The sequence below is a fragment of the Mytilus trossulus genome, unplaced genomic scaffold (assembly GCF_036588685.1).
Source record: "Mytilus trossulus isolate FHL-02 unplaced genomic scaffold, PNRI_Mtr1.1.1.hap1 h1tg000103l__unscaffolded, whole genome shotgun sequence".
NCBI classification, from domain to species: Eukaryota; Metazoa; Mollusca; class Bivalvia; order Mytilida; family Mytilidae; genus Mytilus; species Mytilus trossulus.
In genome coordinates, this window is record NW_026963296.1 from 1,407,908 (window position 1) to 1,432,575 (window position 24,668).

Consider the following 24,668-nt stretch of genomic DNA (forward strand, 5'->3'; position numbering starts at 1 on the left):
AGACTCAACACTAACGTTCGAATGTCATATCAAATATGAATTTGCTAGGCCTTATGTTGGTGTTAGGCTCGAGGATGAAACTTCAACTAACATAAGTATCAGAAAAGTAAAATCTACAACTGATAATAAGAGAAACGTCCATATATAAACTAAGGTGATGTGGTATGCTTGCAAATGATACAACTATCAAACAAAGTACAAATAAAAAGACTGTAATCAATTATAGACAACCGTACTACCTTCAACAAACATACCGTATAGTCGAATTTCATAGGCCCCGACATATGGCGCAGTTCAGTTGATACCGAGAAAACTGACGATTTAATTTATGCCAAAAGAATTTACGACAGACATGAACAAACGACAACCACTGAACTACATGCACATGTACGAGATAATAAAAAGCTTCAACTTTTTCTGTTATGACATACCTATAACAACACCTTCATATGTACCATATATCTATAACTTGATACGATATTTGAGAACCAGAGATTCCTATTAAAATTCAATAACATTACGGAAAAGGTACGAAACAGTCTTACGTCACGTTTATACACTCTTAAGTTTTATACGTGTCACCATCATTTAGATGCATTCACATGTAAGTGAGAGGTTTACTATACTATAAGACAAGGTGAAAATCGTCCCCGAGGGTATCACCAGCCCAGTAGTCAACAATTCGGTGTTGACATGAATATCAATAATGTGGTCATTTGTATAAGTTTCCTGTTTACCAAACTTTGAATTTTTGAAAAACTAAGGATTTTCTTATCCCAGGCAAAGATTACCTTAGATGTATTTGGCACAACTTTTTGGAATTTTGGATCCTCAATGCTCTTCAACTTTGTACTTGTTTGGCTTTATAAATATTTTGATATGAGCGTCACTGATGAGTCTTATGTAGACGAAACGCGCGTCTGGCGTACTAAATTATAATCCTGGTACCTTTGATAACTATTTACGTAAGAAAACGTTCCCGAAAACGTTACCGAAAACGTTTCAAGAAAGGGAGACGAAAGATACCAGAGGGACAGTCAAACTCATGAATCGAACATAAACTGACAACGCCATGGCTAAAAAATGAAAAAGACGATCAGACAAACAATAGTACACATGACACAACTAAAGAATAAACAACACGAACCCCACCCAACACTAGGGGTGATCTCGGGTGCTCCGGCAGGGTAATCGGATCCTGCTCCACACGTGGCAGCCGTCGTGTTGCTTATGTGATTACAAATCCGGTAAATAGTATAATTCGGTAGGTCACATTCATGAAAGGGAAGGGGATTGTAGTTACGACGTAAGAAACATATTCGATATCAGTTGTGAAACGGTTATTCCATAACGGTCAACCAATTTGTAAGGGCGTCCGTGAAATTTACGAAGTGATGATTTCAACTTCACCATTTGGAACTCTTGGTTTAATAGCTTCCTTGTGAGCAGCAGCCCTCTAACAAGAAGAAACTGTACATTTACGCATTGATGACAGTAAACTGAAAGGTTTACTCGGTCGCCTAATAAACACTTCAAAATGGAGTACTTTATTCAAGTTTATAGACGACAATAACATCCTGTCTACATTTTCAAGATGAAAATAAACAATATGCTCGGTCCGGTTTAAATTGATTGGTCAGTATCTCATATCCACGCCAGGTTATGTAATGGATGTGAAGTTAGCAGCCGGTTTGGTATTCGATATTCGATATTCAAATTAAGTTGAAAATCATAACAAAATGTAATATTCAATAACATTGAAAGTATGATTTTTTTTTGTTATGAATAGATATATGACAAAATATTTTGGCTAGTAGCTTTTAATTGTTGTGAGTTTGTTTTAATTAACATTATTGCTGTTGTCAATATTACAATTAAGTGGACTAGTTTCATTTCGGTAAGAACAATTTATTTGTAATGATTTGAGTCATTGAACTCGCAAATTTTCTCACAGAAGGAAATACGATCAGTTGTATCTTTTAAACTGCTCCTTCTACATTTCGATTTCATTCGACTCGACTTAACAAAGTGATGGGTAGAACTCATTTCGGTGAAAAGTACAATATGAAAGCGTTTCAGAATAACTCGTACTATTCAATTTGAATTCGAGTAAACTGAGTCAATCGACATCGGTCGATCCTTAATTTAATTACCGGAAACTGTTTGGATAAAAAATACTAACCGAATGAAACATTTTGTCGATTAAACATTTCAGATTCGTAATTAGTGTGTACTTATTGTTTAATTATGTATAGACAATTTATGTAAATCTATACATTTGTTGAAAAAAAATATATTCTATCATAGGAATCTCGTTTCATATGATTTGACATCCATCATTTGTCCCTCTAAACTGGTAAGTGTTTTGCAGTATCATTCAATACAGACAAGGGAGGGAAAAAAGATACCAGAGTGCCATTCAAATTCATACATCAAATTAAAATACAGTGATAATTCCTTGGCTAAAAAAGAAAAAGACAAGAAACAATAGAATACAGGACACAACATAGAAAACTAGCATAGCAACACGAACCCAACCAAAAACTGGAGTGTTCTCAGGTGGTCGGGAAGGGTAAGCAGATCTTGATCCACATGGGGCACCTATCCTGTTATTACCAACCTTTTCAGTAGTCTTATTCGGTAGGTCTCATTCTTGGAAAGGAAACGGGATTGTAGTTACGACATAAGGAACATAACCGCTTTCATCTGTGAAACGGATACTACGTGACGTAAAACATGATTGTAGTGGAGTCCGTAAAATTTACGAAAAGAAAATTTCCACTCCACCATTTTAAACTGTTGGTTGGATAGCTTCTTTATAAGCAGCAATCTTCTATCAATGAAATCATGATAGGAAATACGAGCCCGGGAATATCGAATCAATTGAGAGATATATACTCTGTATGCAGGTGTTGCTGAAATGTTGCTACACAGAAACTAAAAGTTCACTATTGGGAAATTGAAATTATCTCTTTTGTCGTTAAGTTTGTTCTTCAATCGACCCTCATTGTCAATTTCTATAAGTAAGGCAAGACATGAAGCATACTTAACTGTATAGGTTGTATCATGTATCTCCAGTTCGATTAGATAGATGAGTTCAACATCTTCACCAAATTTTGGATTTTTTTAGTGAGAGAAGATCATATACTAGAATATAGCGGAAAGTAAAGTTAAAGGATATTGCTAACTTCTTTTCTTTCTTACTACGAAGTTTTTGTATGAAATCGGCCTCATAAGAAAAAGGGACAAGTCGGAAAGAAGAGTTGCAGAGTTGGTTCCCATAGGATTAACGATTTGTTGTTAAAAACACGTCCTCCAAACGTAAAAAATATGTTTTCTTTCAAGAAATCAAGCATCTGGATAATGTCAGTTTCACAGACTTTTTTGTTTGAATCAAACTGATCTTCACAAAGTAGGATTTATTCCTGCCTAAGACAAGATATTTGTATCTACGTTTGACATTATTTTTTATGAAAGAAAGCCATACCAACTCTGTCAATTTGTCTTTTGCAAGATGACAGAATCTTAGATTGTATGTACTCTAAAAGATCTTCGGAGTATTTACTATCCACATCTGATTCACGCCATCTCTAGAATAGGCAGTTTCACAATAACTTTGAAGGGCGTCTTTGATTGCTGATAAAATTGATGTTACTGATTTAGAAAGATGTATCGTGGAGCACTTGAAAGACCCATCAATAAACCGTTGTTTGTGAGCTAGGGCAGTAAATGTTGTTTGCTAAGTGTTTGTTTTATTTTTGCGCGAAATCAAGTAAAAGTCGTTGAATATCCTTAATTTGTATAATTTTTCATTAAATGATTTATAACAGGTATAATTTGTGTCATTTTGGTCTTTGGTGGATAGTTGTCTCATTGGTAATCATACCACATCTTCTTTTTTTTTTTTTTATATAAACAACAAATTAAACTCACAATTTTTTTGATCAATTAACGTCCTTTTAAAAACAAAAAAACGATGACGGAATAATTACGACTGCAATGAAGAGTACTTTGAAGATAGAACTTTTTTACATGATTATTTAAAGAACTTCAACTGCATACATGGGAGACTATTTTGCAACAGGGAAATGCATTGCTCTCTTAAGTCTGCACATCTATGCCAAAATATAATATTTATCCAATAAGCCATTAAAGGCAATGCAGTTTTTCTATGTTGTTTTAGCGTTACGTCAAGATCCGGGTTAGTTGATATGTAAATATATCTTAATGTCAAATTTAAAATAGATTATGATGTCTTTGATCAGAACTTATAGTCTATGACCCATGTGATTAGTCAGGTGATCTATCTAACATTTCCTCAACCGACAATTCTGTAGGATTTTTCGTCCTTAGATAGGTGCACTTTTGTATTCCTTCGAGAATTTCGGCGTTTTTCCGATCTGTCATTTGTTTGTGTTCTTCTTCCTTTATATACGTTATGATGTGGCGCTCTTCTGTAGACGTTAGTGGTATTCTTGACAACTGTTTAATAGTTTTGGGTATTCTTTGGTTTAACTCGCGTTTTAAACGTATCATCTGACGTTCGTATTTTTCCATTTCCGGTGAACTATCACGTGATCTTATACTGTCACGTGACCTTCTCATATCACTATGGCTGCCTTTTAAGCTGGTATCACTCCCCTTGTTCACCCCTGGATTGTTTGAGGTAGAACCATGTATACCTATGAAAGGTTCGTGCGAGTGAAATACATTGGCTGGGAGAGACATCCGTCTCGTTTTAGCATAAGATGGAACCAAAGGACTTGTAATATATTGCGCAACAGGAGATTCGACTTTGTGTATTTTTGAAATACTTCCTCGTCTTTCATGTAAATTGGGTTTTCGGGGACCATCAGTGTTAGTTTTAGATTCACTGGTGCTAAAACTACTGGCTCTTCTTCTAGAATCACCCATATTGTTATTTTCTGATTTTTTCTTAAAGTACGAAATATCGAAGTCCGGATCCGGTTCGTCTTGTTTGTCTTGGTCTTTTTTTATTTCTTTTACTTCGTGTTCAAGCAAACATAGACTTCCTTCTAGTCTTGAGTGAATATTTTCAAGTTCAGTTGACAACCTTCTTTGACGCATTTGATTTCTTTTGATGGCATATCTGCTGTCCATTACTATGTTTATCTAGAAATAATACATAATTATTAACATTTTGAGAAAAGATAGATATAATTAATACAAATAAAATCGCAAAAAGTATTAGACCGTTGGTTTTCCCGTTGGTTTTACACTAGTAATTTTGGGCCCATTATAGTTAGTTGTTTGGTGTGAGCCAAGCTATGCTCCGTGTTGAAGGCCGTACCTGGACCTATAATGGTTGACTTTTATAAATTATTATTTGGATTGAGAGTTGTCTCTTTGGCACTCACACCACTGTGACATCTTCATATATTTATTAAAATTTTGATCGCCAGACAAATGCGATAGACTCGCATACTTACATAAATAATTACTAGTATAATATTTTTATCCGGGATTCTTTGGTTTTTACAACTGCATGATAATTAAATTTAATTGTCTTAATTAGTAATGTTATATCAGCTTAGATTATTCGCGTATTTAATCTAGTACAATGAACATTAGATTAATTAAAGCGATATTATAGTGTATGAAAGAATGAACAGTAAATATCCAGATCATGTCCTTCGGCGAAAGACAATCTATAATTTTTTTTTGGCGACTAGGCGAAAACAATTTTTTTCTTCTAATTTTAGTATTACATATATATATAGTGGCCGCTGAGGGTGAAACAAACATTTTTTTTTCTCAGGGTCAAACACAAATTATTGTTTTTCCTCCAAAAACTGGAAACAAACTCTTTTTTCCAAAAAAATCCATAGCCCCTCCCCCCCCCCCCCCCCCCCCCCCCTCCGAAAAAGAAATGAGGAAATTTATAGAAAAGAGAACTGTTAACACACAAGAAAAAGAAGAAAAACTAGATTTACAAAAATAAAAAGGAACGAATAATGTAAATAATGGAAGTAATGGAAGTAATGAGCACTAAAATATAAAGAATAGAGAACTTTGGATGGCTATAAAACACAGTTACGATTCTATAATGAATGTCTGGAGAAAAAAAAGAGTAGGTCTTTCGTTTGTCCTCAAACGCAATCTCAGTCAAATTCAGATCATCTTTAACGATCTTGAAAACAACTATATAACCAGAACCTGCCATGAAGGTCAACTCTATTACACAGGCAAATTTCACTCTCATCAAGTCAGACTTGGGGTAATTGTAATTGTAATCGTTAATCAGCTGTAATTGATTACAATTTGTCAAGTAATCATTGTAATCATTAATCAGCCAAAAATCTGATTACATGTAATTTAATTTAATCAATTACTTTTCAAAATGCCCTGTAATCATGATTACTTTCTGATTACATTCTGATTACAATGAAAAAATTTGAATAAATGAATCTTTTTGTTATTCTTTTTTAATGAATATTCAACATGTTAAGATGGTTTGATTTACTTTATATTAGCATGTTATTTGATTTTTATACTTTAGTAAAAAATAAACTCTTACAGTATTAAAAAGTCATTGTTACCCTAAGAATAGACATATAGTACAAGTATATGTCTCTGGCCTTAGTAAAAGATATTATACATATATTCACAATTTAAAGATGTATATACATGTATATTTAATAATTGTTAAATTCAAGTAATACTTTTCTTTAACCCTGAATTATAATCTTTTTTTTAATATTGTGATTTTAGTCAAGTTTGAATTGAAAGGTAGGAAACCAATCAAGGTTTGTTTGAATTGCAATTAGCAATTGAGTAAAGTTGTAGGACAATATATTTGGTAAAAGATTAATCAGACATGTGAAAATTTATCTAATTAGCACAAACTAAATTAAAATTTGGACAAATACCATGTTAAGAATAATAAGAAAATATTTGTTAGTGTTTGGACTGGACATGTAAAAAGCAATGATGTTTAGTACATGGAGTAATTGTATTTTGTTTACAATTTGATTAAAAAATTCTGTTAAAATTTTACATAGTTTTTAACTGGTAACTTTATTTCATCCATACTTTAATTTCCATAAACTGCACCATGAAATACATGTAAAATTCTGGAAGAGGTTAGAAGACAAACAGCAAACTTTTTTTAAAGCTATTTTTAATTGAAGTCAAAATAATTCAGAGATCATTGACGATAAAGTGCAATGGGTTATTACCAATGACACAATGTTCATGTATGTACCCGGTATGTAGTTAACTTTTGTGGTTTGAAATAGATGAAGTTTGAAGTTATCCTTTTATAAAATATATCAACAAAAAAGTTATTATAAGTTATATTAAACGTTTATTCATTCACATCATTCATAATGTTTTTGTTTTTTTAATTCATTGTAATCAGATGTAATCATGATTACTTTGCCAATGTAATCATTAATTTAATCAGACACTTTCAGAAATGCTGTAATCATTAATGTAATTTAATCGTACAAATGACAAAGTAATTGTAATTTAATCAATTACATTGAAAGTAATCGGACCCATCTCTGCATCAAGTTCATGTGAATCTAAATTCATGTGAATCTCACTTGAAATTCTCCTGAATTTACCTCAAACGACCTTATACGTGAATCTCATATGAAATCAGTTTCGTGAATTTTAAAAATAGAGTTATTCAAATAACATCGAAATTTTCAAATTTAATTAAATTCATAAATATATCATTCAGATTCATGTGAAAAATTTCACATCAGATTCATGTGAAAAATTTCACATCAGATTCATGTGAAAAATCAAGTTCACATCAGATTCATGTGAATCTAAATTTACATAAATTCACATGAAAATTTGCACGTGAGTTTCATGTATAAGCTCGTTTGAGGTGAATCTCACGAGAAATGTTTCATGTGAATTTCAAAATCATGTGAAATTTATGAGAAATAATGTTGCCTGTTTAACTAATAGTCGTATAAGGTCACCATCTTCCTGTCTCACTGTACACCTATAGCTGCATTTAGAAAATAGATTTTAGTTTTGAACACGGGTCTGGTAAAGGTTTGCAGAAAAGAAAATAATGGATGAAAAATATAAATAATGAAGCAAAATATACAAAAAGAATACAGTGAAGGACAAATGGGGTGCTAAAATATAAAGAAAGGAGAATAATGTTTAAACAAAATGAATGATAGAGAATTAAAATTAAAAAAAATAACCCTCTAATCCAGACCCTCTTGGATGTACATAGAAATTAAGGAACATACGGGTCATACGGGTTACGGGGTACTACTATGTGGTTCTGTTATATGACATAAAAAGATATGACAACATAAACTATTAAAAAGACGAAGGTAATGCAGTTTGTTTGTAAACACGCACCATTTATATCTGCATTTGAGCCCCTGACTATCAACGCAAAATACTTAAAAATTGGTATTTATTGCATCTCCGCTTAGCACGCGAAATGATACTGGATTGGGTGACATATCTTCCAGCAGACCTTGTCAATTAGCACGTTATATATCTTGCTCAGAGTGTCGATCGAATATAAAACAGGTGCTCTCGTCCTGAACATGCATTCAATTTGAAATTTGCAACTGGACGTTGAAACAGACATCTATCAACCCCATAATACCGTCGGGAAAAGTGTTGTCTGTGCATAGACTGTTCAAATAGAAACAATTTCTATGTTCAGTGGACCGTCGAAAATTTGGCATTACTATTGATTCGATCATACCGTATGGAACATGTGTATTTTGTTTCAAACACTACCTTGACAAAAAACTTTAACCTGAAGCAGGACAGACGGACGAACGAACAAACTGACTGATGAACGGATGCACAGACCGAACAATATATAATACCCCTTAGTGGGGCATAACAAATGAACAAATATGAAGACAAATATAAGTCTTACCTTCGTTGTAACCCACTGTGATTATTTTGCATGGTATGGTATTATCAAATTAAGTCTTTGTATGTCAACAAGTTTTAATTTACGCATACTCGTAAATCTTCATGGTTTAAGTTATCGATACCCTATCATGATCTATTGAAGGGTAAAATGTACCCATTGGAGGTTAAATTATATGAACAGATAGATTTTAATTAAATCTGTATAACAAACAATGTTATTATTTGAAATTAAAATACAAACGTGTCTATTCAATATATGTCAATTAGAATTATTCATGCATTTTATGTTAATATTTTACAACAAACTATATGAACAAAATAATAAACTTAAGCCAAATATGCAAACTTTATATTAAGATTTTTTTTTAAATTGACGATCCTCAATGTTTTCAATCTATTTCACTTGATTCAATTCAATGACTGATTCAAGTTGACATAATGTTAGTTTTGAAGATGTTCGTCCGTCCGCACCACTTTTGTATCCGAAAATACTCCTGAAACACACGAAACACCTTTTTGAATCAAATATAGAGTCTGTTTTCTTATATGTATTTTTGCAGCTTTTATTCAGTTTACTTCTTCATGATTCTATGGAATAAGTTTAGCCTGAAATGGACTTCATCACACCTACAAAGTACACATCCGCTTCTCCTAAACCTTTCATTAGAACTTTTAAAACTATCACATACTCTATTAGATTATATATTGTCATTTTGCACATCTTATTTTATAAATGATTAATTTCTTTGTTTTCTTTATCAAACTAATTTATATGTTTTGGATCGAGTTAAGGATGAAGTCCATTTTCACTGAACTAATACACATTTTATTAAGGGGCCAGCTGAAGCCAGATGCGGAATATTATCGCTGTGTTGGAGACCCATTGGTGGCCTTCGGCTGTTATCTGCTCTTTGTTCGTGTTGTTGTCTTTTAGACATATTCCTGGCCTTTTTTTTTTAAATCAAAACTCCTGTCCTGCCTCTTTTTTTAAATTTTAATTTCATCATACACAAAAGGTAGAGTCGATTTCCCAAGAATTTATACCACGTCAGGCCTCGGCCATTTTAATTATTTTAGTACTTTCTTAACCTAAAAGCAAAATTCTACAACTATTCTATTAGCTGTTACCGTAAATTAACTCATGTTCGTTAAGGGTCATCTTTTAATATCAAATTTCAATATGGTTAGGATATTGTGCCTACAGGTTTTATATATAAAGTTTGCTTATTTTTCTTTATTTCATGGCAAATTATTCGATAAAAATAATTATTCCCAATTTAATGTCACGGAGCTTTTATGGAGACATTTAGATTTTTTGAATTGCAAAAACAGAAAACGGAAAATGAAAATAAATAATAGCAAAACAAGTAATTAAAAAATAACTGAAGATAACTGAAATAGGAAATGTTGTCCTCGAAGTCGTATGTTGGGACTAGGCAGAGGCGGATTTAGGGGGGCAGGGCCCCCCCCTCTTTTTGGGAAAAAATTTGGTTGCTTATAATCATTGAAGCGTGCCTGGAGCGGGCCCCCTCTTAGGTCAGTCAGTGGGCCCCCAATTATGAAAATTTCTGGATCCGCCACTGCTAGGGAAAATAATAAAACGTCAAATTAAATAGTACAGTGGCCTGTTTATCGATTTGTCATAGGAAAGTTATGACTATCTTAGCTAGGATGTCCTAACCGCTGAGATTACCAAAAAATGTTTTTAACGCGTACTAAATACTTCATAATATGTTAAATTATTTACCTTTGGAAAAACTTTCTTGCTTGTTCTTCCCGACATTTCGTACCATGCTTTATTAAGTGTATTCAAGTCGCTTTGAGAAAAAAAATTAAATATTTGCGGGGCCTTAACAGAAGCGAGCACCAAAATACCAAGCGTTTTGATACAACCACCATGAAATCCATTATAAATAATACATGTATCAAAACATACCATTATTGTTATTATGCAGTCGTGGCATAACCAATTTGTAAGAGAAATGTCAAAACTACATGTTATAAGCTAGAATTTGCATGTGAAAATGAAAAATTTAAATTTCAAAATTGATGACTTTTAAGTTGAATTGCATCTATTGAAATAAAATCAGTAGCTGTGACAGTTTTGAAACTAAATGTTATGTACATTTTGAGGTCATGCACTGGAATAAGTTTAATATATACATTACATACGGTACAAACTGTGTCAGATTAACTTGACATTTAAATAAAAACTAACAAATAACTCAGTACCATGTTACAATAATTAAGGATGGAGCTTAACAAATAAAACTAGATGTGTCAAAGCGACACGAATGGCCTCATCTCCAAAAGTTGAAAAATTTGCAATTTCAATAACCCATGTGAACACAAACATGATGGTAGTCTCACATATAGAAAAAAATCAGCTCAAAAAGTATGTAGATAACTTTGATTTTCAACAATTTAACAAACAATTTAACAAAGTTCAAAGCCTATAATTTTGGCAAAAATTTAGCGGAGCGGAACGAAACTTAAATTTGATCTGTAACTCGTCATGGAAAACTAGCATTCATAGATCAGCCCAATATCTGAAGCAGTTTTAAAAAGAACTCCGTATAATTTGTTGCGGAATGACGGAATGACGGAACTATACGGAATAACGGAATTTCGGACAAAGGTAAAACTATATGTCCCCGACCACTTAGTGGTGGGGCATACAAACAAATTCAATTATCTTAAAAGAATTTCAAACGCTGCTTCAGATTTGCTCTCCCTATAAAATTTAAAAGAAAATATAATATGTATTTTTTTTTCAATAATCATATTGATTTAAAAAAACTAATATTACACAGGAAAAATATCCTCATTTGAGTGATAGTTACTCATTTGAAGGACCCCCTTCCCAAGAACTGTTGTTTTGGACCAGCATCCAGGGGCGGATATTAGAGCGCCAGAAAAAATGCAAATCTATCCATGATTAGACTGGTATTTGTTTTGTAATTTTGTTGTTGGTGTTTAGTGTTTCTATAATTAGAAATAAAGGTTTAAATTAACTAGGGGTTAGATGCAGACACTGATACGAAAGATCAGATCAGTAAATTACTATAAATAGACGGACTCAAAACAATAAAGATAAATAACTATAAATAGTCGGACTTAAAACAAAAGACGACATAGTGCTGTCGAGGTGAATGTAAGTTCAAAAACAAACTATTGTGGCGGAAAAGTAATTATATACTCCCAATATATATATATTCCTAATTTACAATCGAATTCTTTTGGAAGTTCTATTGACAAAAAAATATTGAATCAGTGGTATCGGCGGTGTCCCTGTAAATGCTTAATTAATTTACTATGAAATATTAATTGATATGGTCATATAAATCATAAATCAACTGTTTACAAAAAAAAAGATATTTTCAAAATACATGTACTATGAATGACAGTGTTCGACCACATGATTAAATTGCTTTAGCTGTAATTGGCCAAATATTTCAGAACTTTGTGTCCTCAATGCCCTTCAACTTCATATTTCAATTGACCTTTTGAACCTTTATGATTCAAGCTTTTAGGGGCCAGGTGAAGGGCGCCTCCAGGTGCGGGAATTTCTCGCTACATTGAAGACCTGTTGGTGACCTTCTGCTGTTGTTTTTTCTATGGTAGGGTTGTTGTCTCCTTGAAATATTCCCCATTTCCATTCTCAATTTTATTTGTGTGGACGTTTTGCGCGCCTGGCGCGTACACAAATTTAAGGTCGTTATCTATGAAGAGTTTATTTAATACTTATTTTTATGCACTTACCCCTGTATTTAGAGTATTTTTATGTCCAATTTTTAAATATGAAATACACAAGTGCAATGCTTCGACGGTAGAGTTCAATTTGTATAAAATTTAACGAGCGTATACGTGCACATTAAAGATCCATTTAAAGAATGGCTAATACGAGACAATGTTATTCATTATTTATAATTCATTCCCAAATTGTTCGTGTTTATCCATTTGATTTCAATGCCTTGAAGTTGTTGATAGTTTTTGTTTAAATCTATTTATGACTTTTTATTGATCAAAGACCATCACTATTTCCTGCTGGCACTGAAATGACTTTTCTACGATTTTTAATAAGGAAGTGGGTCTCATTGGGGTCTAAGCGTGACGCGGGATTGCCGATTTTTTGTAAGCGTGAAACGTGAAAGTCAAATTATTGTGTCGTGAAAACGGGAAATGAGGTCTTACGGGACCCGGGAAATGACAAAACAATGAGAATTGCTTACGTACATAGTGTAAGCGGGATATGGGAATCTGACAAAACAGTAAGCGGGATCCGGGATCGGAACCCCCCAATGAGACCCCCAAGGAAATGCTATCCTTCAATAACTTTCCAATGATTCCGTTATAGGCGAGGGTCTTGATGTGGTTTAGGGAATATAGAGATCTAGGAACAAAAAATTAAAAAAAAAATGGGCAAACAATACCGCAAAATAGAGAACAGAAAATAATTGGGTGTCTTAATAGTTCGAATACAGAAATGGAAGAAAATAAATACGTGTAAAAGAAAAAAAAGAAAAAGCTATGACTCGTTCATCCAAACCCTGAGCCTCACTAAGGTAGAAAAATTACCGGGGTTGACAAGGGAGAGCATTTCACTTTTACTCTCTATTGATCAATGACCAGGACATGTCCTGCTGGTATTGAAATGACGATACAACAAATAGTTACAAAGGAAACGACGAACATCAATAACTTTCCAATTATTCTATAATAAACGGTTGTATTTTATTCTGTAGTTCCATTGATTATTGATAACTAAAGACCAATTTGTAATAATAAAACAACCTGTAATGATAAAACACAACGATTTAAATCTTGATTTCTCATTAATCATTGGTTGTATAACGTCTTGGATTATAGCGCTTTTGGTTCATCTGCACTTGATACTATACTATAATTAACCTTGTTCCTCTTGTATTTTTCTGCGGGCTTTATATGAAAAGGGAGAGACTAAAACAAAGACAATGAAAACCTTTTTATGAATAACCGACAACAGCTTTTCATAAAAAAATAAAATAGAAAGGCAAATAAAAAACATCCCACAGAAAAGAATTAAGTAACACGAACTCAATGCAAAAATAAGGAGATGTGATATGAATGCTGATGTCAAAACTATCCGCCTAAGTTCAATTTACTCGCCGCGATATAGCCTTTTATTTGTGCTGATGCAGCGTAAAGCAATCACCAATCAATCAAAATGACATCAATGTGAGCAATCACCAAACAGCCTTCAACAATGAGGAAATCCCACATCTTAGAGCCAAGACGTAAGAAGTGCATGAGTTAACTTTTGATAATAATTTTTATACTTTCCCGACTAACAGGAAAAGGGGAAGTAAAAATACCATTATCTTTAGAAAATTAAATATGTATTAAACACCATTCTAACAAATTCAAACAAGTATAACTAACCTGCCATATCTTGGATATTTATGCAATGTTTTTTTTTCCGTATTTTATAAGAACTAAAACCAAAAGCCGCATAAAATATAAGTAGAGGACAAACGTACGCCGGTTAAATACTGACACTGTATTACTTCCAAGTGAATTCATTCAAAACATTAATATAAAACTAAATTATTAATGCTTCGTTTAAAAAACTATATGATATTTTTAATTAAACCAAAGAATTCAAAACAATGATCATTTAAATAAGACTGAAGGCCGTAAGTGATTTTATCTTTTACGTTAGGAGTCAAAACATTCTCAAAGGCAAATAATATAACGCAGCTGAAGTCACGTATAGAGCATGCATGTTTACGTGAGCAGTTGGATTCTGAAATAAAACATGTGTTTAACATAATATTTACGATATCTTCATATTTTCAAATACAAAAACAAAAACAATGATGATACGATATTGTCAAGCATAATAAGTTAACTATTTGTGATATGTATTTTTTTTAATTTCGTATCGATGATATTGAGGATTGGAGAAGATTGATTTATTGATCGTTAACACATTTATAACTACAAAATGTATTGTTTTATATCGATTAGTTATTAATGGTGGTGGTAGCCAAAGTCCCAAGAAAGAACCACCGATTTTCGCTATGTTGAAGATCCATCGGTGGCTGTTGTCTCTTTCAATGTAAATATAACGGAATTTGATGAGACTGTCATTATAAAGTGAGAGGGTTAGCGCTAAAGTACCAGGTTTAATCCACCATTTTCTACAGTTGAAAATGCCTGTACCAAGTCAGGAATATGACAGTTCTTGTCCATTCGTTTTTGATGCGTTTTCTTATTTGATATTGCCATGTGATTATGGACTTCCCGAATTGATTTTCCTCTAAATTCGGTATTTTTGAGATTTTACTTTTTGACACATATTCCGTTTACATTATCAATTCTATAAGCTATTTAAACACATGACATCTGTTTCCGAAAATAAGAGAAAAAAAGCAGTTCATTTTAATAGAAGAAAGCGATTTGAGGACGATACAAACGACCTATTCCATCAATGGTGTAAAATCCAAATCTGTAAAATTGTGGATACTTCAAACTATAATCCAGACAAATATGTAGTTGTTCGTTAAGACAAAGCTGTTAAAGATATTGCCTTAATTAACAAGAATAATGATTTGGAATGTCTATATATATGTTTATTATTATCTTTAACTGTTTAAGGAGAGTATGAATATACATGAACATAAATACAAATGTGGTATAATACAGAGTCTTTTAAAAATAATGAGAATTTTTAAAAATAACGAATTGAATAAAATAAAAGAATAAATCAATATTTATATTAATGAATATTTAAATAGATCTTTGAATAAATAGATTAGATAAGTAAATGTTCAGATGAATCGAAAAATGTCTTTTAAAGATATTTGAGTTGTAATACATATCAAGTTAACAGTCATACTCCGTACATAACCTATATATAAACTTTACACATGAGTGGGTGAAACTGTCTGCATCTGATTTTTCAAGCATGAAACATTTGTCACTATTACATGATAGCAGAGTTAGTGTCAAGTATATGTCTTTCATAGCATGGAGCCTTGCGCTAAACTCAATGGGTCCAATTTAGAGAGCCGTGGTGTAGTGGTTAGTGCATCGGACTACTAACACAAAGGTTCCTGGTTCGATTCCCGTTTGGGATGAAAATTTCAGGAACTTAATTTTCGGCTCTCCCTTGACACCATTTGCGAGTATGGTCTTGAGGAAACGATGATAGTCCGTCGAAATGGCTGGCCCGTGTTAAGAGAGAGCCATATCTCTTGCACGTTAAAGACACCCTTGTAGATTTCGAAAAAGAGTAGGCTAATGCCGCTACAAGGCAGCACTCGCACCCGCAAAGTGGAAAGGGATTAATATAAGTTGTAAAACTTGTTTCCCAATCCACTATAAATAAATATGTTTAAACTAATGAGTCCAATATTAATCAGATCTGTCCAAAACAAGTCTCTTGTAGACGCTACTTTACAACATTGTATTTAAATGTACACAATTGTGTTGTCATAGAAAAACCTAGCAGTAATTCAGCATCAGGTAGACTATCTTGGTATTAGAGTATTTCCCGTTGTTATATTGTATATCTTAAGTAAGTTAACACTTATAAAAAGCTATAGGATGTTCGACTAAATATCTTTGAACCTGTCAACAACAAAAGAAGCATATAGACAAAGCATACTAGCAAAGAAAGCCTTCAGAGGTTTTTTTGCTTTCAGATCAAATACTGAAAGGTACCAACCGTATTCTTATCTTTAACTTTAAGAACGATGACAAGATCTTTTTTCACAAATAAAGTCTTAAGTGAACGCAGTTCTCTGTGTTTTACTCTTTTTCTTTTTATTTAAAGGCGATTAATAAAGATTAAAAGGTCCTTTCCTTTCTCAAATGAGAATATATGATTGATGACTGCAGAAAAATAATTACCTTGCCGAGCCGTATAATTCTAAACTCCATTTCCGAACATTGCTCGTAAAAAAAGAATATTAATTGTTATGAATATTTTGAAATAGCTTACCAGTTAGGATCTTTAATTGTTTTCCATAAATGTTTATACCTTAAAGTTTGGATACACATTTCAACACAGAGAATTCTTATATTATCTGCCTTCAGATCGAATTAATTGTAATCTCCAATCAATCAACGATCATTGAATGACGCAATGTAATATTATACACTGGACATATTTAAAAATGACAATGTACAATGGCAAATTAAGTTTAAGAGTTCTAAAGTCAACTGCATTATATTACTGTTGTTGTATTTGGTAATACTTTTCGGAATTTTGGATCGTGTATGCTCTTCAAACGTGTTTGGTTTGGCCACACATCATTTCTTTAAAAACGTGTTCATCAAGATATAGGCTGTTTAGTCTTTATATACATTGATCACTAGCATGTTTATACATTATGGAATTATATGCGACAGTCATACAAGTGAGAGGTTTAGCTAGGAATATAGCCAGGTTTAATCTATCCACCGTTCTACACAAGGAAATGTCTGTACTAAGTCAGAAATAGGACAGTATCGAATACTGAAAACGCTAACCGGTTATCCGGACTTTTTTTTCAATTTTTATAGATTTCATATAAATATGTACTGAAGCCCACCTCCGTGTGCTGGATATTCATGCATTGTTGATGACCAATTGGTGGTCTTCGGCTATTATCTGCTCTTTGGTCGGGTTGTTGTCTCTTTGATATATCCTCTATTTCCCTTCTCAATTTATTAATTATTTTAGATTGAAACACTCAACATTATTTTCTGAGACGTCAAGAGAAAATGAAAGAATCAACGTTTTCAGACATTTCAATTCTACGAGATCATGACGGTTTGTTACAAACGTCGTAGTAGATAAGGGGTATTGAATTAAAAGTCAAACTACGTCAGGAAGGATATTATAAATATGCCCTTCACACATGCTTTGAACGGTTATCCGAGTACCCGGTTATAAGCAAAACTGTACGATTTGACAACAGTAGTAATTATAATATTTGATAGAAGGAATGGTTTATTTGAAGAGCAAAAACCTTAAATAAGCTTGTCTTGTTCGTAAACTGAGTGCGAATTTGCATGGAAGGTTATCATGACATACGCAACACAAAGTCTTGTCTACGAACCAGGTATCGCTACATCTGAAATTCAGACGTTTCCTCAGCTTTCTTTTATTGGTTATAAAATTGAGAATACAAATGGCGAATGTGCCAAAAGGGACACTAACCCGATTAAAAAGTTAAACACAGTCGAAGGCCACCAATGGGTCTCCAATACAGCGATCCTGCACCGAAGGCGTGCTTCAGTTGGCCCATATACAAAAATATATATTAGTTATATCAATTGTTCAATGTAAGAGATGTCAATATTGGTAAACTTCTATTGCCTTTATTTATCATATTTTATAATCGAGTTAGTAAATTACTGATCTAAATGTTGCTCTATTAAAGTTCTGTTATTATTTTACCAGCTGACGCCGATGTTTTTGAATGGATTGTTCGTTGCTGAGTCATTTTAAAGAAATTTGCAAGTTTATATTCTGTGTTCATTCTGTCATTTGCTTTTACCATTTCAAGTGCATTGTACTCAGGGTTTCCCCTTGGTTAATTATTTTTTTCGCCACCTCTTTCGCCAAAACAATATATTTTTCGCCACTTTATCTTTTTTTTCGCCACTTTATTATTTTTTTCGCCAAGTAACAAAACTATATTTTTCGTTTAAAATTTACCTTTTTTCTAACCCCCTCTATGGCGTTGCTAACGTAATTTGTTATTTTCGCGACGTCAAACTGTGACATATCGGGAAAAGATGCATTTTTCGACTGATTTTCATCATTCAAACTGATTTAATTTGAAAACGAGTTCATGGACCCCTATTTTTCAAAACGGCATTTGGTTTCATTTTGCAGGGAGATTATGTGACCCAAATTTTATAAAACTGTAAATAGAGGGTTTTTTTTAATTGTGATAAACATGCAGTAAAAAAATACGTTTTTTCCTCAATTCATGAACATTTGATAAATATGAGTTATTTCTGATTAAAAAATTGCATATTTTTTAAAGATATTTTTAAAATACAGAAATTACCGATTATTTAACAAAAAACAAATTGTTTTTATCTTTTATAACAAAAAAGTTATGTCTTTCTTTCGAAAAAGAAATTACGGCCACAAATCTAAATTTCGAGCAAATATACAAAATTTCGACCTCATTTTACTCAAAAAGTAGCACATGAAGGTATATTTTTTATTACATATTTGATTTAATCAGGTAAAAAATAGCCTATATGCAAATTTTCATGAACTTGTAAATACAGGATCAAAACTGTATCGCATGCCCTTAATAAGATGATTTTGCCCCATAGTGTCTATTCTCTCAAACTTATTTTAGAGTCTACATGTTTATGAATAAACACTAAACATTTACTTTTAAACAAATGATTATTTTTAACGAAGAATGGAATAATATTCTTTGTATTTTAAACAACTTTTCTAAATGAGGGGACCACTATACTTTTAATAATAAAGAAGATATAAGTCCTGGAATTTAACAAAATTAATGGACATGTTTCGATCATATTATACCAGAATAGTTCGTAGGGAAAGTTTCCTCAAAATGGTCCATCTCTATTATTAATTATTTTTGCTGTATTGATACCTTTGCAGTTTGAAAATTTCGTTATTCACAGGGGTCATAAACCTTCAGTAAAAATAATGTTTGAAAGAAAACTAATTATAGATCAAAATCGTAAACTAAAAGAGAAACCGGAATTATCTAAAGTACTGTCCTCCTGAACATGATCATTACCGGATAATATAATGCCCTTGTATTAGTAGTGACAGATATGTTTAAGTACATTTTACTACTGATTTTGAGTAAGAAATGAAGTCATAATTGTCGTTTGTTTATAAACGTAAATCATTAAATATTATTTATAAATCTTTAAACAAAATCTATCTTAAAATATCTCTTCGACTCTCTTCTTTTGTTTTTACGATGTCTAAAGTAGGCGGATATTGAGCTGATCAATATACTTATACATAAGCATAAAACATAAATGCAACCAGATCAAGAGTGCTACCAGAACAAAAATGCAACTAGAACAAAATACTACCAGAACAAAAATGCTAGCAGAACACAAATGTTAGCAGAACACAAATGTTATCATAACAAGATTTCAACAAGAACAAGAATCATACCATAACAAAATGACACCAGAACAAAACTGCTACAAGAGCAAACAAAAATGCAACCAGAACAAAACTGCTACAATAACAAACAAAAATGCAACCAGAACATTTTCTTTTACCAAAACAACATTGGTACCACAACAAAAAGACTACCAGAACAAAGTTAAATGCAACCAGAACAAAAATGATACCACAACAAAAATAATTCCAGAACTAAAAAGCTACAACAAAAATCTCATATAATTAAATTTCTTAACGTTTACATCAAAATTAAAGTGTATGATAGTTATTCAGCATGGTAATGTAAACATGACAGTAACATATAAAAGAGAAGCAAAAGTTACAAAAGAGTCATTCATACTCGTAAGTTGAAAATAAACGGACAAAACCATGGTTTTAACAATAACAGACCACCAGACAAACAACATTACTCGGAACACAACATTGAAAGCTAAAGACTGGCAAACACGATCCCCACCAAAAAACTGTAAGTACTGCCATGGGAGGATAGGCAGAACCTGCTCCACATATAAACATTTAATATCAATTATACTTAAAATGTCTGGAGAGACATATCTTTAAAACAAAAGAAGAAATCTAAGAATCATTATCTGAATAATGACAAACTACACAAATGAATTTCAAACTGAAATATTAAGGAAATAAAACTATTCCGAGTCGATTTTTTAGTCAATGACAATCCTTAACAAAACAACGAGTAGTTTCAATTTCATTTACTTACTGTTTATATAAATTTAAAGAAACAAAATAATAAAACATGCTATAATAAAATGGACATGTTTTTTTTTTATTTATTACAATCCATTGTATAACTGTTTGATTTCCTTCCGGAAGGTATAATCCCGAAAACCGTATATAAAAGGATTGATCGCACTGTTAATAAAATAAGACCAAATAAAAGTGTAATATACTATGGCACCTGGCAGACTCAAATTACAATCGAAGTTAGGACTTGAAAAAAATACCAATGCTAAAATATGATATGCTAAAGCACTTAGTATATAAACCAATGTCACAAGTAGTAATGTTAATGTTGACCTTTGTATACTAGTTAGTCGTGGTGCGTTCTCTTTTGAAATATCCGTATCGGCATATGACTGTTGAAAACTTTGCCGAAAACTTCCGTGGATGCACATTTGACGCGAGATTAATGAATACACAATGGTCAGTAAAGCCGTAACTACAAAGAAATATATGAAATGTACCATATTGAAAACTGTGACTTCTTTTGATTTGACGTATCTATCTTCGATTAAACAACGTTGTCCTTTTAGTCCAGGTATTCCGGTCCGCTCAGAATATATTCCAAATAGAATAGGCGCCGGCCAGGAAAGTACCAATCCAACGAAAAGACTCATCATACACATCATCTTAGCTTGCGTCGTAGTAATCTGGGATTTTAATGGCGAAAGGATTTTTCTTCCTCTGTCAATTGCAATGGGAATAAGAGAAGCGGTTGATGCAACGTTACAAAAGTAGAGCAAGAACCGAAAGATCTTACAGAAGATTTCTGACGGGAAGGTAACGGGATGCAACAAATAGAATATAACACAAGGAGCACTAATCCCACAGTTAAACATGTCTAACATCGCCAACCATAGAACGTAAATTCGATAATTTGTCAGACGGAACTTCCGGTAGTAGATGTACAGTACATGCGCATTTCCAATAAGACCAGCAACGACTAAAACAGAAAGAAAACATATTCCTCCTAGGAAACGAAGAAGTAGTCTGTCGTTCACTTCGGCTAGTGTTACGTTCTGTTTCAAATAGAGGTTCATCATCCATTTGTGGCAGAGATCACTTTCGTTTGCCATACTGGTCAGTCTCAAATCTAAAAAAAACAACAACAAAGCTGTAAGAAAAATGTTCTAAACTTGATATATGCTTGTTGTGCTTCTTTGTTTAATGTTTGTTTGTTTTTGTTCTGATTGAGATTGTGACACGGTGATGACTGCTGAGCACGTCTGCTGAGCCAAGATTTTAACAATTTTATCTATTTAGTCTGTTTTGTTAACGTTCACGCATTGTTTTCAATATAATGAAATGTGATGCGACTGTCTTAAAATGAGAGGTTAATCGCTTTAAACTCCGGTTCAATCCATCATTTTTTACATTTGAAAATGTCCGTACCAACTTGAAGTCTTGAATATGACAATTGTAGTACATCTATTTGTTTGTTGTGTTTTATCACTTGATTTTGTCATTTGATTCCGTTTTGAATTTTCCTCTTTGTTCAGTATTTTTGTTTTTTTTTACTTTTTTCTAATATGAAAGAAAAAAAGAAGTTTGAAATTATTAAGTCGAATGCATGTTTTGGTAATAATACTTCTATCTGTGAACTTTCGCAATATTATCGATGACAGAACAAATTATCGGTAATTGTTTTACAATATTTTTAATACTAAAATACTACTTACTAAAATATTTGTTTTAATTTCCCTCAATATTATTAATAGATCCTTTAAATCATTTTTCATTTTTTTCATGACATTCAAATTGTTTCACATGTATTAAATGCATTACAATAGCCGGAAATCCGAACGGAAGTGTCTCATGTTTTCACTCTTTCCGCAATTAATGAATGAAAACAATTGTATTATTTTTATATATATTACCTATTATATTTAGTAACTATATGATGAATCCTTAACTGCAAATAGAGGTTTATATGCTAGTTCTCTGCTTAAATGATGCGTCCGCTTGTTTGCATGGTATGTTTAAGGGCATACGATACAGTTTTGATCCCATATTAAAATTTTGATGAAAATTTGCAAATACATTTGTAGGCTATTTTTTACCTGATCAAATCAAGTTATGATTAAAAATATACCTTCATGTGCTACTTTTTGAGTATAATGAGGTCGAAATTTCAGATATTTCCTCAAATCTCGGATTTGTGGACGTATTTCTCCTTCCGACAGAAATGCACAATTTTTTTGTTTTAAAAGATAAACACAAGCTGTTTTTTGTTTTTCTTTTATATAAGTATCCTATAAATCTATAATTTTGTTTTTGGTTTAGAATTAACTAAAATGTATCAAATGTTCATGAATGTAGAAAAAAAACACGTCATTTTATGCTATATATTTATCAAATTTAAAAAAATTGCATTTTTCACTTTTTCATTAAAATTGGTACAAATAATTTTCATACGTACGTATACTCAAACCGAATGCCATTTTACAAAAGAGCGGTCCATGAACTCGCTTAAAAGTTAAATCGGTTTGAATGATAAAATTCAGTCGTAAAATTAATCTTTTCCAGATTCGTCACAGTTTGACGTCGCGAAAATAACATTTTACGTTAGCAACGTCATTACCTCCCCAGTAACTGTATCGACAAATATTAGCCAAGCCACATATATACGGCACGTTGAATTTTTTTTTTTACAATAATAAACGTTTAATTTGCTCTCATGACTGAGACTGTAATTGTATGTATAGATTACAACCCTCCCCCCCTTTTTTTTTTACCTCAATTACAAATGCCACTTACATATTAAGATTTATAATCCTTATTTTGTCAATATTATTGAAAGTTATCAGATGTTTTCTATATAATTAAAAAAAAACCGACAAGCTCAGATATATCTAATTTCCCACACTTTAATCTGTGCTTTAAACTATTGATCATGTTCAGCCTGAATTTGGTACAAACAATTATACATTTTTATCAGTTTTGACACAAGCCGGAAAATCCGGACGGAAGGGTCTCCATTATTCATTTTTCGTTAGTAACAACTAATGTACATATCACAGAGTATGAACGGAAGTATACAGAATTTTGCATCGAATGCTTGTGGACATTTAAAAAAAAAAAACTTCCGTGAAGATTTGTACAGATATGGCCATAACGAGTAGTTCAAAGCGATTTCCAAAACTCCATGTCATAATTTGGAAAAATAATTAAAGAATTTATTAACCAGTAACAGTTAGGGTGTTGAAAATACCAATGACAAATTCTTAATATAAGTATATTTATAAAAGATACCAGAGATATCATTATAAGATATTTAGAGTGCATTTTTTTCTAACACAAACGATGCAAACGGCTAAGTGCGCACATGTTTTGGTCATTTATTTCAAACATACGTTTGCAAAGTTTACATAAACTTTGACAAACTATGCACTCCCTGAAAATGCGTCTGCAGTTTGTCGTTTGTCGTTTGTTAGTACAAACGCTACATTTGTTTCTTACTTCAACATGATTAACGATATATTTGTTTCTACGTTTGTAAAAAGTATGTTTACCAACAACATGTGCATGACTTATTGAAAGTTCAAACAGGGTCAGTAAAGACTTATAAAACAATGTATTTGCTTCTACTTTTAAAGCATTTAGAAAACAACAACAAACGTGACACAACATTTACAAAATTTTGGTTGTAAGAAAGGCGGCCTATATACCGGTAAAATATGATGATAAAATTGAGAATTGAAATGAGGAATGTGTCAAAGAGACAACAACCGGACCATAGAAAAAACAACAGCAGAGTTTATTATCAGATTATTACATGGCATTTTTCATATCGCATGTATTATCAGCCCTAGGTTCAATATCAGCCCAAGCGCCGCATGGCTCGAGGGCTGATATTGACCGA

The 24,668-nt window shown here is 32.3% G+C and overlaps 2 protein-coding genes across 4 annotated transcripts; both read right to left on the reverse strand.

Moving 5' to 3' along the window:
• Positions 1-3,923: 3,923 nt before the first annotated feature.
• LOC134699945 (uncharacterized) lies at positions 3,924-16,833 on the reverse strand. 3 transcript variants are annotated; one of them, XM_063561347.1, is made up of 2 exons: positions 16,789-16,833; positions 3,924-5,133 (listed from the first exon to the last, which is right to left on the reverse strand). In XM_063561347.1, exons 1-2 carry the CDS (start codon positions 16,816-16,818, stop codon positions 4,291-4,293), a joined length of 873 nt encoding a protein of 290 aa, XP_063417417.1. In that variant the 5' UTR covers positions 16,819-16,833; the 3' UTR covers positions 3,924-4,290. The 3 variants fall into 3 exon arrangements, with proteins under 3 accessions (XP_063417417.1, XP_063417418.1, XP_063417419.1); XM_063561348.1 differs by lacking the exon at positions 16,789-16,833 and adding an exon at positions 14,314-14,417; XM_063561349.1 differs by lacking the exon at positions 16,789-16,833 and adding an exon at positions 8,894-8,992.
• A 3,952-nt stretch (positions 16,834-20,785) lies between these two features.
• LOC134699952 (growth hormone secretagogue receptor type 1-like) lies at positions 20,786-22,617 on the reverse strand. Its single transcript, XM_063561356.1, has 2 exons — positions 22,486-22,617; positions 20,786-21,899 (listed from the first exon to the last, which is right to left on the reverse strand). The coding sequence occupies exon 2, from the start codon at positions 21,880-21,882 to the stop codon at positions 20,860-20,862; it is 1,023 nt and encodes a 340-aa protein (XP_063417426.1). The 5' UTR covers positions 21,883-21,899; positions 22,486-22,617; the 3' UTR covers positions 20,786-20,859.
• Positions 22,618-24,668: the final 2,051 nt, after the last annotated feature.

What these genes read in the sequence shown, in the direction of transcription:
- LOC134699945 (XM_063561347.1), bottom strand. Translation starts at nt 16,818, where the DNA reads ATGGAGTTTAGAATTATACGGCTCGGCAAG. An exon ending in GAATTATACGGCTCGGCAAG is followed by an intron (nt 5,134 to 16,788) that starts GTAATTATTTTT and finishes TATTATTTCTAG; the next exon opens with ATAAACATAGTAATGGACAG.
- LOC134699952 (XM_063561356.1), bottom strand. Translation starts at nt 21,882, where the DNA reads ATGGCAAACGAAAGTGATCTCTGCCACAAATGGATGATGAACCTCTAT.